Source organism: Chiloscyllium plagiosum, chromosome 25 (genome assembly GCF_004010195.1).
Source record: "Chiloscyllium plagiosum isolate BGI_BamShark_2017 chromosome 25, ASM401019v2, whole genome shotgun sequence".
Taxonomy (NCBI): Eukaryota; Metazoa; Chordata; class Chondrichthyes; order Orectolobiformes; family Hemiscylliidae; genus Chiloscyllium; species Chiloscyllium plagiosum.
Window position 1 is genome coordinate 31,443,078 of NC_057734.1, and position 13,363 is coordinate 31,456,440.

The 13,363-nt window shown below is 40.5% G+C and overlaps 1 protein-coding gene across 2 annotated transcripts in view; it reads left to right on the forward strand.

The window, feature by feature from the left end:
• The first annotated feature begins 8,519 nt into the window (after window positions 1–8,519).
• Window positions 8,520–13,363, forward strand: part of tescb (tescalcin b) — a 35,156-nt gene continuing 30,312 nt past the window's right edge. The window contains exons 1-4 of one of the 2 annotated variants that reach the window (XM_043715839.1): window positions 8,520–8,853; window positions 12,132–12,201; window positions 12,313–12,393; window positions 12,815–12,954. In XM_043715839.1, coding sequence (XP_043571774.1) covers window positions 8,793–8,853; window positions 12,132–12,201; window positions 12,313–12,393; window positions 12,815–12,954 — 352 coding nt within the window. In that variant the 5' untranslated portion in view covers window positions 8,520–8,792. The remainder of the gene's footprint in view (window positions 8,854–12,131; window positions 12,202–12,312; window positions 12,394–12,814; window positions 12,955–13,363) is intronic. The other variant, XM_043715840.1, reaches the window with a different exon arrangement.

The window sequence follows — 13,363 nt, forward strand, 5'->3', positions numbered from 1 at the left end:
TTTGAAAGTTTAAAGACATCAACCTTCATCAACCACCTCCACTGATCCGTCAAAGAACTCAATCAAATTAGTCAAAGATGATTTGCCTTTAACTATTTAACAATCCTATATTTTCCTAATTGACAATTAATTTTGTCTCAGACTGTTTGCTTAAAACATTCCTGGTGACGGATTTTAAGCTAGCCGGTAGTAGTCAGGTTTAACTCTCTCACCTATTTTTGAACAAGATGTATCATTTGCAATCCTCCAGTCCTCAAATTTAAACAGGATTGGAAGATTGTGGTCACAACCTCTATTACTTTCACACTTGCTTCCTTCACCAAACTAGGATACATTCCCATCCACATCAGGTGACCTTTCTACCTTAGATATTTTCAATCAAACTGTTCAGATGTGTTATGAGACACCTCTGGAGCAGGTAGAACTTAAATTCAGGCCATCTGGCTCTAACCTAAGGACATTGTAGTGTAGCACAAGAGAGCTCCCTTTCTACTTTAAACACTGTCAATTTATGAACTATCTACTTTTTTTATTTAGTACTAGTTATCTAATCCTCTCCTATCTCCTTCTTGGATTTGCAGCATCTACTATGCCAGTGAACATGCAATCAAATGAATGAGGCACGTGCAAAAGAGTAATCAGCAAATATGGATACATTTTTATGACGAATGCCAGTAGCAAAGGCCAAAGCCTTGGGAAGCTCTAAATGAGCTTTCACTGGATAGCCCATCAGCTATATTATATAAAACAATTTAAGAGAATAATTTGAGTCATAGAGTCATGGAGAGGTACAGCGCGGAAAAAGATCCTTTGGTCCAACATCCATACTGACCAGATATCCCAACCTAATCTAATCCCATTTGCCAGCATTTGACCCGTATCCCTCTAAACCCCTCCTATTCATATACCCATCCAGATTCTTTTTAAATGCTGCAATTGTGCCAGCTTCCACAACTTCCCCTGGCAGCTCATTCCATACACATACCACCCTCTGTGTGGAAAAAGTTGTCCCTTAGGTCTCTTTTATATCTTTTCCCTCTCACCTTAAACTATGCTCTCTAGTTCTGGACTCCAACACCCCAGGGAAAAGATCTTGTCTATTTACCCAATCTATGCCCCTCATGATTTTATAAACTTCTATAAGGTCACCCCTCAGCCTCGAAAGCTCCAGGGAAAACAGCCCTAGCCTATTCAACCTTTCCCTATAGCTCAAATCCTCCAACCCTGGCAACATTCTTGTAAATCTTTTCTGAACTCTTTCAAGTTTCATGACATCCTTCCAATACGAAAGAAACCAGAATTGCATGCAATATTCCAAAAATGATGTAACCAAAGTCCTGTATAGCCACAACATGACCTCCCAAATCCTACACTCAGTGCTTTGAACAATAAAGGAAAACATACCAAATGTCTTTTTCACTAGTCTATCTACCTGCAACTCTACTTTCAAGGAACTATGAACCTGTACTCCAAGATCTTTGTTCAGCAACACTCCCCAGGACCTTACCATGAAGTGTATAAGTCCTGCTCCGATTTGCTTTCCCAAAATGCAGCACCTCACATTTATCTAAATTAAACTCCATCTGCCACTTCTCAGCCCATAGGCCAATCTGATCAAGATCCTGTTGTAATCTGAGGTAACCTTCTTCGCTGTCCACTACACCTCCAATTTTGGTGTCATCTGCAAACTCACTAACTATACCTCCTGTGTTCACATCCAAATCATTTATATAAATGATGAAAAGCAGTGAACCCAGCACCTTGTGGTCACAGATCTCTAGTCTGGAAAGCAACGCTCCACCACCACCCTCAGTCTTCTACCTTCAAGCCAGTTCTGTATCCAAATGACCAGTTCTACATGTATTCCATGAGATCTAACCTTGCTAACCAGTCTCCCCTGAGGAATTTTTCAAATGCCCTACTGAAGTCCATATACAACCTGATGAAGGAACAGTGCTCCAAAAGCTAGTGCTCCCAATTAAACCTGTTGGACTATAACCTGCTGTTGTGTGATTTTTAACTTTGAAGTCCATATAATCATGTCCACAACTCTGCCCTTAGCAATCTTCTTTGTTACTTCTTCAAAAAACTCAATCAAGTTCATGAGACATCATTTCCCACACACAAAGCTATGCTGACTATCTCTAATCAGTCCTTGCCTTTCCAACTACATGTAAATCCTGTCCCTCAGGATTCCATCCAACAACTTGCCCACCGTCCAAATGTGATAGACGGTGCCTGAACTTGTAAGACAGTGAATAATCTGAGAGTTAACACTACATTCTATCAATTTAGGATAAAGGTAACATATGTGGAAAAAGATAGATAATTGGGAAAGGAAGAAAGATCTGCTTTATTAGGGATAGAATGAACACAAGCATATTTCAAAAGAGAAAGGAAGATCGGTAGAACAGAAGAGAAAATGAAAAGTTAGCTTTGGATGGAGAAACTTCAATAGCTCATATTGTGAAGAAAAATAGAATGCTATCAGGATCAAATGTCTGGAAATTGGATGGCTGGATGGCAAGGATAATTGTGTAGGGGAAAAAAATCTGCAGATGCTAGATCCAAAGTAGACAGGCAAGAGGCTGGAAGACCACAGCAAGCTAGGCAGCATCAGGAGGTGCAGAAGTCAATGTTTTGGATGTAATCCTTCTTCAGGACTGAGGGTGGATGTGGGGTATCTGCAGATAAAGTTGGAGGTGGAGGCAGGAGTGGGGATAGGTGAAGGAAGGTAGAGGGAAGATCAGATTGGCCCATGGGAGGAATGAATCCGGTTGGTAGCAGGGAGCAGTGGAAGGGAGGGGGAGGGGTTGGGAAGGGAGTTGGGAGATGGGAAGGGAGGCTGTGATCAGTCATATCGGTAGAATAAAATAAAGGTTTTCCAATATGATCGTTGAGATTATTAAAGCTTTAGACATGAACATAACAGTTTGGTACCATGAGAACAGAAAGGTAGATCCCTAGGACTTGTAAACAAAGAGGTCATTGACAAGAAATTAGAATGAACAGCTCCTGAGTGCATCAAGACAGCAGTTTTTCTATGGAAACAAAAACAAAATAGGTGTACACACTCAGCAGGTCTAGCAACATCTGTGGAGAGCAGAGTTAACATTTCAGGTCCAGTGGCCTTTTCTCAGTCTTTCTACTGAGTTGGTGTTATTAGTTCTAAAGGTTGACTTACAAAGTTTGGTGGAATTTTGACTTTGTTTGGCCATACATTTTGTAAATATTATTGATAAAATGCAGTGTAGATTATAAAACACATCAAATGCCCAATAAAAATCACACTTTGATAGCACGTTAGGTAAAAATGTGTCCTCTTGCTGATCAGCATTTTAAACGATAGAACAAAGCCTATCCAACTTTGTTCCTGTTTCATCAAAATAGTTTCATCTATGTATTAAACATTCTTCAAATAAATTGGTGCCACTTTTCATTCTAAAGAGTTTTCAATAATTTCTTTGATAATTTAATTGTTACATTTTTAATGCAGATTTACCAAATATTTTAATGTATAATGTAAAAATGCTCATTTTTGGATTATAGTGAAACAGCATAATGAAAATTAAAACAGCATTGTGCCCATGACATTTTACGCAATGAGTTCACAAATCAGATGTGCCATTGTGCTCAGTGAGCTGGTTTCGTAGAAGGAGGACTGGCAAAAAAAAACTATTGCATATACAGCCATCAATACTTTCTAGGGCTGTGTTCCTCAAGGGATGGATGAAGACAGCACACTCTGGTCTAACCAGAAGAGTGTCTTGTTGGAAGCAAATTCATTCAGTTCTGATGAAGAGCAACAGGACTCAAAACATTAATTCAGCTTTCTCCCATAGATGCTGCCAGACCTAGAGAGTTTCACCAGCAATTTCTGTTTTTCTTTTGGATCTCCAGCATCTGTAGTTCTTTGTTTTATTTGTTTATTGCCCCTCTACAACTATTTACCTGCTACAAGGACATGAAATCCATTATTATGGAAACTGTGAGGAGGACTTAGTCTTAGATAAGACTTCTTCAAGATCCTTTCTTATTCACACATCAAGTCCGCATAATATCATTATTGCACTCAATCAGTATTACATGTTTCAGACCCTTACAGACGCAGATACAGTAACTCTTCATAGGCTTTTTGTTGATAAACAAATGTTAAAAAATAATAGTTTTAAAAATTACATTTCCCCCTATCCCAACTCCACCCAACGATTGGACTTTACAAATTCAGACAATCTGAAGTTTTCCCTAATTTCCCAGAATATTTCTCTTCAAAATTGGAAAAAGGAAATTAGTTGGGTAGAAAACAATGGACTTTGCCTGTCATCCTGTTGGTCTGACACTTGCAGTTCCTTCTGAAAGGAGGATCTTATATCTTTATTTCTTTTGTAGGTGATGTTATTATTATCTTCAGAGCAGAGAATATTTACTTTGCAGCAGCATGAATCCTTGGCCACGCAGTGCTGAGCTCTTTTTTGTGGTGGCTTCCATAGAGTTGTATGCACCACATCTTCAATGTGCATCAACGAACTTTGTTCTCAATCTGCTTGTAGATCTGTGCTGATGAAGGAAGTGGTATTATTTCATTTGCAGATTAATCAATAAACTCAAGTGGGGTATACTGGCTGTGGTCATTGGCTGTCTCTTTGTTGTGTATCCTCACAAACCTTGCTATTTCTTTGAATTTGAACAATTAACAATGTCAATAGCGGTGAAAAACATTTCTGCCAAAGCAGCATAGTCACAGGCTCTCACCTTGTTGACAAGATGAAACAAATTTCTTTTTCCAACATGATTAACCTCAAGAATTCTGTTTTTGTTTTGTTTAGGATTTTACGTCTTTAAAACGGATCTCTCCCTCTCAGGGCCTTAATGAATTTTCTGAAATATGTCTCTGTTAGACCAGAACTGCTCACATCTTTACATTGCCCAATGCACATATGCTTTAAAACACTGGCCTTATGAGATTCCTGACTCTCTGATATATAGATTAGGAATTTTTGTTCTGGCCCTGTTATTTATGTTTTCTTTTCTAGCCATGCCTCATGGTGTTGTTGACTTTTTTAAAAATTCTCATTCATTCGCCCTGAGTTACAGTGCCATTTAAAATTTCTCCTTTGCGCCAGGCAGTTCTGGTTTTGATTCACATTATCTGATGTCAGTTCACTTACTGATTGAACTCTGACTGGTACAGACCGCCACTCTGGATGCAGCCTATACCTCTGTGTTGGTGCTAAAACATTTCTTCTGATCCAAGACATCTTTTATCATTCTTTGAAATGTCGATACGAAGTTTCTTTTCCAGACTTCATCAGCTAATTACTGATGATTGCGGCTCTCTGTGCTATAGAATAGGCAACCAATCTTTGGATCCCATTCAGAAGACCATTCTGCTCACCATCTTATACAGTGAAGCTACAGCAGATCTTTAGATTGTCACCAAGCTCACCATGCTGTATGTACTGCCACCAACACCTTTTAGGAATATCTTCCTGAAGGGTCCAAATGGTATAGCATTCATGAAGGTAGCCACCTCTGTTCTAACTAGTAGAGTTCCTTATGCAACAGAATATACCCATGTTATACAATATGTGTACCCATCTGTTTCACTAATGTCCTTCAGGGAAGGAAATCTGCTGTCCTTACATGGTCTGCTCTACATGTGACATGTGACTCCAGATCCATAGCAATGTGGGTGACTCTTAACTGCCCTCTAAGCAAATTGGAATAGGCAATAAATCCTGGCCCAGCCAGCAATACCCCAATCCCCTGAATGAATTAAAACAAAAATAGTTCATTGCATCTCTGCAACTACTTGTTGCAAGGATGTGGGGTAGATTATTACAAAGATTGTTAGGATGACCTGGTCTTAGGCCTGATTGCTTCAAGATCATTAGTTACTCCCCCATCAAGTCCTTATGATGTGATCACAGTTGGTGCTGCAAAAAATTGACCCTTTCAGATCCATATTCAGCAGTCATCATTGTTTAAGTGGGACATGAAATTAAATTTTTATGGGTGACAAAACTCCAAGAGACTAGTCCAAGTGGCCCATGAAGATATAATCTTGAACACCAATTCTGTTTAAATTTCACATTGATCAATTTTTGAATAGATGAAATATTGTCCCATAACTGAGTTGTCATCTGATCACATATTTATTTTCTAAAGAGAAAGCTTTGAATTTACAGTTACTCTTGCTGAAGGTAAAGTTAGTTTGGTTGTTACTAAAAACTTCTCATCTATATATTGACTACAATTGACTATAAATATTGCAGCCAGATACATTCCACATAGATAAGGTCATTCACAAACGTAGAACACTGCAAAGGCATTCATGGGAGTGTATACATGTTGGGAGGGGGGGGGGGGCGGGGGGAGGAGGTACAAATCATCACTGCCAATGGGCAGTCTAAATTCTGTTTGATTTCACAGACTTAAGATTAATAAATGTCCTTTTTCTCACAGGCCAATGTTGAATACCTTGTATTGTTTTGCATATTGATTCAGAATCTCTGAAACATTGTACTAAATTGAAAATTGTGATTGCAGCGTCCATTATAATCTGACTCCCATGCAAGATACAATTATATGTTTGAATTATATTAGTTTACGTGTGAATTTTGCATATGAACCCAAAATGCAAAACATGGAAATACGTATTGGCATATCGGGCTTTGTTCTGTGTTAACTAAAGGTACCAACTCATACTCCTTCAACCTAAGCAGCTGTAATAACAATCACTCACACTGGTACAATGTATTTGTGTTGTAAATTACACGCCACAGATTCCACTAATGGGCAGGGGATGGTCATTGAGCAGCAGGAGATGATACAATGCAACTGAAAACAGGGTAAGTGGTACACTTGAGAAAGTTTATGAGATGTGAGAGAAATGTAGTAACACAGTGAGTTTTTGGGGAGGTATTTCAGACTTCAGGTGAAAACGTTTATTACAAGGGGAGTTATATGTGTGTAGAGCTGCAGGCTTTCTGAGGAGCATTGATACTCATAGGGCGGCACAGTGGTTCAGTAGTTAGCACTGCTGCCTCACAGTACCAGGGATCTGGGTTCAATTCCAGCCTTGGGCAACTGTCTGTGTGGAGTTTGCACATTCTCCCCATGTCTGTGTGGGTTTGCTCCAGTTTCCTCCCATAGTCCAAAGATGTGCAGGTTAGGTGAATCGGTCACTCTAAATTGTCCATAGAGTTAGGTGCATTAGTCAGGGGGAATGGGTCTGAGTGGGTTGCTCTTCGGAGGGTCGGTATGGACTGGTTGGGCCGAAGGGCCTGTTTCCACACTGTAAGGAATCTAATCTAATCTAGAAACTATATTCCACTTTTATTTTGAGGTGACCAATCACTATTATTTACTTCAGACAATACCCAATCATTGCTCTTCCCCTGTTATATGTCTAAGAATATAAGAAGTAGAATTTGGCTATTTGAACCTACTTCAGTGTTCAACAAGATCATGGTTAATTTTCTAAGACAACCCACCATTCCACATTATTCTTTAACCCTTTAATTCCCTTAGTATGCATCAACTTCAGCCTTAAGATCTTCAAAAGCTGAGCATCCACAGTGTTCTGGGTACAGAATTTCAAAGATTCACAACCCTTTGAGTGATAAATGTCTTGTCATGTCTACCCTAAATGCCAGACTGCCAATTCTGAGGTGTGACCCAGTGGAGGTGGCTGGTGCAGGGGGCAACATCCCCGCCTCTGCGCCAGAAGTCCGGGTTCAAAGTCCCAATGCAAGACTTGCTGACCAGGGAGGTTGTGTTCAGAAGCAAGCAGGCTGAGAATTGACCTAGGTTAGAGTAGTGCAGGAAAAGCATAGCAGGTCAGGCAGCATCTGAAGAGCAGGAAAATCGATGTTTCGGGCAAAAGCCCTTCATCAGGAATGAGGCAGGGAGCCTTTGGGGATTCCCTGCCTAATTCCTGATGAAGGGCTTTTGCCCGAAATGTCAATTTTCCTGCTCCTCGGATGCTGTCCGACCTGCTATGCTTTCCAGCACCACTCTAATCTAGACTCTGATTTCCAGCATCTGCAGTACCCATTTTTGCCTGAGAATTGATCTGTAACTCCTTCCCCGCCACTCGCTGTAAGAGTGGGAGAGATTCCTGGTTAGCAAGGTCATGGGAATAAATTGGATCCTCCACCATCACTATCCATAGTCCAACATGGATGTAAAAGTATATGCCACTCGGCAAACTGAACTCCTTCACAGGGATCAGTTAGCTCAGTTAGTTGGATGGCTGGTTTGGATCAGATTGGCATCTCTTTCAGCTGCACCTGTCTCTGCTCTCAACGTATTGGAGTTTGTGACATTAACCTTTGCGTAGAGAACGCAAAAACAATATCAATATAACAATTTTAAGATTAAAAAAAGCATACGCCAACTGTTGATTATTGTGAAAACTCTGTCTTGAAATACAATTATTTACATTTCATAAAATGCAACACCATCTCTTCCTTTCATTATTGTAAAATCGCCGTCATGAAATACAATATTGAAACTTAGTCAAAACAGGAAGAGGCGAAGAATTTCCTCAGCCTTCTGTTGAGCTCTAGGACCCAGAGGAATCTTTCACTGGGACTACAGGGAAGTGTCGAAAAGGACATTTAATTATCGCCGAGTGAGTGCAGTTACATTCTACAGAACATCCTTAACCGAAGCCACCGATTGGCCGCGTCTCCAGGACCCGCGAAGCGCCCGTGTCCCGGTCAGTTTGCTTCCTGGAACTTTCTGACTTTTGAAAGGTGTGATCTGCTGAAGGCAAGGAAGAAGTGATGGGCTCTACACCTTCACTGCCCGCCTGGGAGATCCGCAATCTGGCGAACACAACCGGCTGTGAGTACAGATCCAGGCTCTCCTTGACCCTGGGCTTGTTTAATAGGCGAGCTCAATGTAAGAGGGAAACTGTTGAATAATCCGGGAGGGTCGTGAAGGAAAGACTGGTTGGAAATGTATTTCCTCATACGGAAAGGACATGATAAACATTGAATAACTGGGTGGTTTTCAGTTCCCTTTCATCGCACTGTCTTTAAAGCTCAACAATGAATATATGCGCTGTAGCCAAATTTCTTTTTCTCAGAGTTTGTGTTCCTCCCCCACCCCACCCCACCTTGTTTCTGCCTCCTTTTCTCGGAACCCTGAAGTTGTCGTTTGGTGCGTCCCTCAAATCTGGCAGTTACTGATAACGCGAGTGAGCGGCTAACCGACCATGGGGGGCTTCACAATGGGCCGCCCTGCTGCTCACACCTTCCATTCTCTCAGTGCCAGGGTGACAGACGAGGGTGGGCTTCCGCTACCGAGCTGAATCCTGCCTCTGGGTGACCCTCGGGTTGAGCAGACACACCGGGGAAGGAGCTTGAATCCCTCCTGAACCGTCCTGCTCAGTCACTGAGCAGAACAAACCTCAGCCTGAGAGGATCCTGGTCCTTAGTTGCTTCCATCCGCCACTCTGTTTTTTGTAACGATGATGTGTTTATTAATACTGTACCACAGCCCCGTGTATGCTGCATTTGATTCCTTACTGGTAATATTATCATCAATAATTCATCTACTGTTCTGTTTCCTGTATTACAACAAGCATTAGAGGTCAGTAATTTCAGGAGGACATTGGAAAGGTGCCAGAGGGAAATAAACTTGCAGGACAAGAGGGAGCACAGCAAGGTAATAGACTGATTTGACTGCCCTACAGCATGGGGCATGGATTCAATGGGCTGGTTGACCTCCTTCTGAGTCTGATCACTCCATGAAAGCCCTAGAGAGAGGCTTACCTAACCCAGAACAAGTCAAGTCGAGCATGTATCTTTACCATGAAGGGCAGCAAGAACGCCAGTCATACTTACACCAAGGTTATTGTGCCTCTTAAGTGAGTGAAACTCAGAAATGATTAGTGAGGTTTCTTTTACTCTCTCTCAACATGACCTGCTTTAACCAAAATAACTAAGTTACTGCATAGTTTCTCCTGCTTTCAGATCCATAAATAAGCAGATTGTGATACAGGGGCTTTACTTTTGCTGAGTCATGTTTGCATTGTCGTTTTTTTAAAGGGAATAAATAAGATTATGTTTTCTGAGTAAAATGCCAAAGTATAGTAGTATCTTGGCTCTTTTCAGTTGGATGTTTATTCATCAGTGTTCTCTACAGTGTTCAATTTCACCTTTCATTTAAATCCAAAGCACAGTGCCCCAACAAAAAACCATCACTTATAAAAAAACATTTCCAACATTTTCAACGTCCTCCCTGTAATTAACAAGCTTGGAGTATATAATTTGTTACCTTTACCTACCCTCAGAACTCAAAGTGAAATGTGTGGGAGTAACTAGCATCAGGTTACAGACTGATAGCAGCTTTTGTTAGCCAACCTAATCTTAAAAGCCTCCAGGAATGTCACCTTGTTTTCATTTGATTATACCGAGCTACACATTCAATGTAATTTGGAGATATCAGGAATATTAACCTATTTAAAATAATACATTAACAGAAGCTGGGACTCAATATAGACAATGAGTCATAGAGACGTACAGCACGGAAGCAGATCCTTCTGTCCAATTCATCATGCCGACCAGATATCCTAATCTAATCTAGGCCCATTTGCCAGCACTTGGTGATTATCCCTCTAAACCCCTCCTCTTCATATACCCATCCAGATGCCTTTTAAATGCTGTAATTGTACCAGCCTTCAGCACTTCCTCTGGCAGCTCATTCCATATACACACCACCCTCTGCGTGAAAAAGTTGCCGCTTAGGACCCATTTAAATTTTTCCCCTCTCACCCTAAACTTATGCCCCCTAGTTCTGGACTCCTCCAACTCAGGGAGAAGACCTTGTCTATTTTGCCTGAAAGGTCGATTCTCCTGCTCCTCTGATGCTGCCTGACCTGCTGTGCTTTTCCAGCATCACACTCTTGTCTATTTACCCTATCCATGCCCCTCATGATTTTATAAACATCTCTATCACCCTTCAGGCTCCGACGCTCCAGGGAAAACAGCCCCAGCCTATTCAACCTCTCCCTGTAGCTCAAATCTGCCAACTCTGGCAACATCCTTGTAAATCTTTTCTGAACCCCTTCAAGTTTCACAACATCCTTCCGATAGGAAGGAGACCAGAATTGCACACTATATTCCAAAAGTGGCCGAACCAATGTCCTGTTCAGCTGCAACATGACCTCCCAACTCCTGCACTCAATGCTTTGTCTAATAAAGAAAAGCATACCAAATGCTTTCTTCACTATCCTATCTACCTGTGACTCCACTTTCAAGGAATTATTAACATGCACTCCAAGGTCTCTTTGTTCAGCAACACTCCCCAGGACCTTACCATTAAGTATATAAGTACTGCCTGATTTGTCTTTCAAAAATGCAGCACTTCACATTTATCTAAATTAAATTCCATCTGCCACTCCTCAGCTCATTGGCCCATTTGTAATCTGAGGTAACCTTCTTCGCTGTCCACTACACCTCAAATTTCAGTGTCACCTGCAAACTTACTAACTATACCTGCTACGTTCAGATAAAAATCATTTATATAAATGACAAAAAGCAGTGGACCCAGCACTGATCCTTGTGGCACTCCACTGGCCACAGACCTCCAGTCTGAAAAACAACCCTCCATCACCACTCTCTGTCTTCTACTTTCAAGCCAGTTCTGTATCCAAATGGCTAGTTCTCCCTGTATTCCCTGAGATCTAACCTTACTAACCAATATCCCATGAGGAACCCTGTCGAATGCCTTACTGAAGTCCATATAGATCAAGTCCACTGTTCTGCCCTCATCAATCCTCTTCGTTATTACTTTAAAAAATGCAATCAAGTTTGTGAGACATGATTTCGCGCACACAAAGCCATGTTGACTCTTCCTAATCAGTCCTTGCCTTTCCAAATACATGTACATCCTGTCCCTCAGGATTCCCTCCAACAGCTTGGCTCACCAGCAATGTCAGGCTCACCAGTCTATACTTCCCTGGCTTTTCCTTACCACCTTTCTTAAATAGTGGGACCACGTTAGCCAACCTCCAGTCTCCTGTACGGAAAACTCCAAGTGGTTTGTGAAATAATATCAACAGTTTAGGATGTTCTTTCTTTGTAAATATCTCACATTTGGAGTTTCCTTCCTTGCAGTTACTTCAGAACAGATTGAAATCCTGCACAGAAGGTTCTTGCATCTAACGGATGGGAAGACTACAATGGGGTAATAGTATTCTAGTTGGTTTGGGTTAATAACAACATTTAGAACTTTTTTTTCCCTCCTGTTGGAGTATTTCCTTGTCTGTATAAAATATTCAGCCACTTTATTTTGCAGCAAGGATTGTTTTGATAACATACCGGATCTGGACTGTAATCCCATTAAGTCAAGAATCATCAATGCATTTTTTGATGGAAGGTAAATCTCCAATTCAGCCTTTCTAAATTAATCTATTGAGACTTATCACATTCTTAATTGAATGACGTTTTAAAAATCTTGCACTGAGTGGACCCATTTTGCTTACAATGATGCAATTTGGTCAAAAGTCTAATTTATGCTGTTGAAATGGAATTCTCCACTTCCCGCGAGGTGTATTTTGAGCAATTCCTGCTACTTCCGAGGAAGTGTGGAAGCAGTGTAAAATCTAGAAATCTCAGAGAGACTGCATGAATGATTGATATACAAAATAGCTATAGTACAGCATAAGTAGAAAATATTTTTCAAGGTTGGGATTGAAGTATATTGATAGATTGGGGGAAATCAAGGCTATACCTGGTGTGGAAATGGGTGCTTAGAGGAAGTGCAAGCAATGTTTTAATATCTGTGTGTTTTGTCCTAGAAACCTGGGACTACAAACAGGTGGAACAGTTGATGAAATCACGTTTGAAAACTTCCTGACTACTTTATCATTTTTCCAACATATGGATGATAACCACACAAAAGAGGACTTAGAATACTACAAAAATGAAAAACTGCAATGTAAGGCATTGATAAGGCACTTATCTTATTTGTACACTAGTAAGTCACAATTTAAGTAATGTGAAAATATGTATCTATGGAAACCAGAAACAAATTTACATCTTGAACACATTTGGAAATTTGCAGATTTGTTTAGCAGGCTGTTGCATGTTGTAAGCACTGGTATTTCAATTCACTTAGCACATAGCTGTTAACACTGAGATCGTGGTAATTTATGCAGATGAAACTTGCCTCACATCTAAATCTAGATCCGTACAAATGAAAAATCACATCTCTATCTTAGGATTTTAAATATTCCTCTAGACTCCATAGTTGAGGGCTTTTCATGATTCACCAACTTTATTGAGTTTCAAACAATAGTTATTTGCTGACCATATCTTCTTATTGTTTTTAATATATTTTCTTTTAC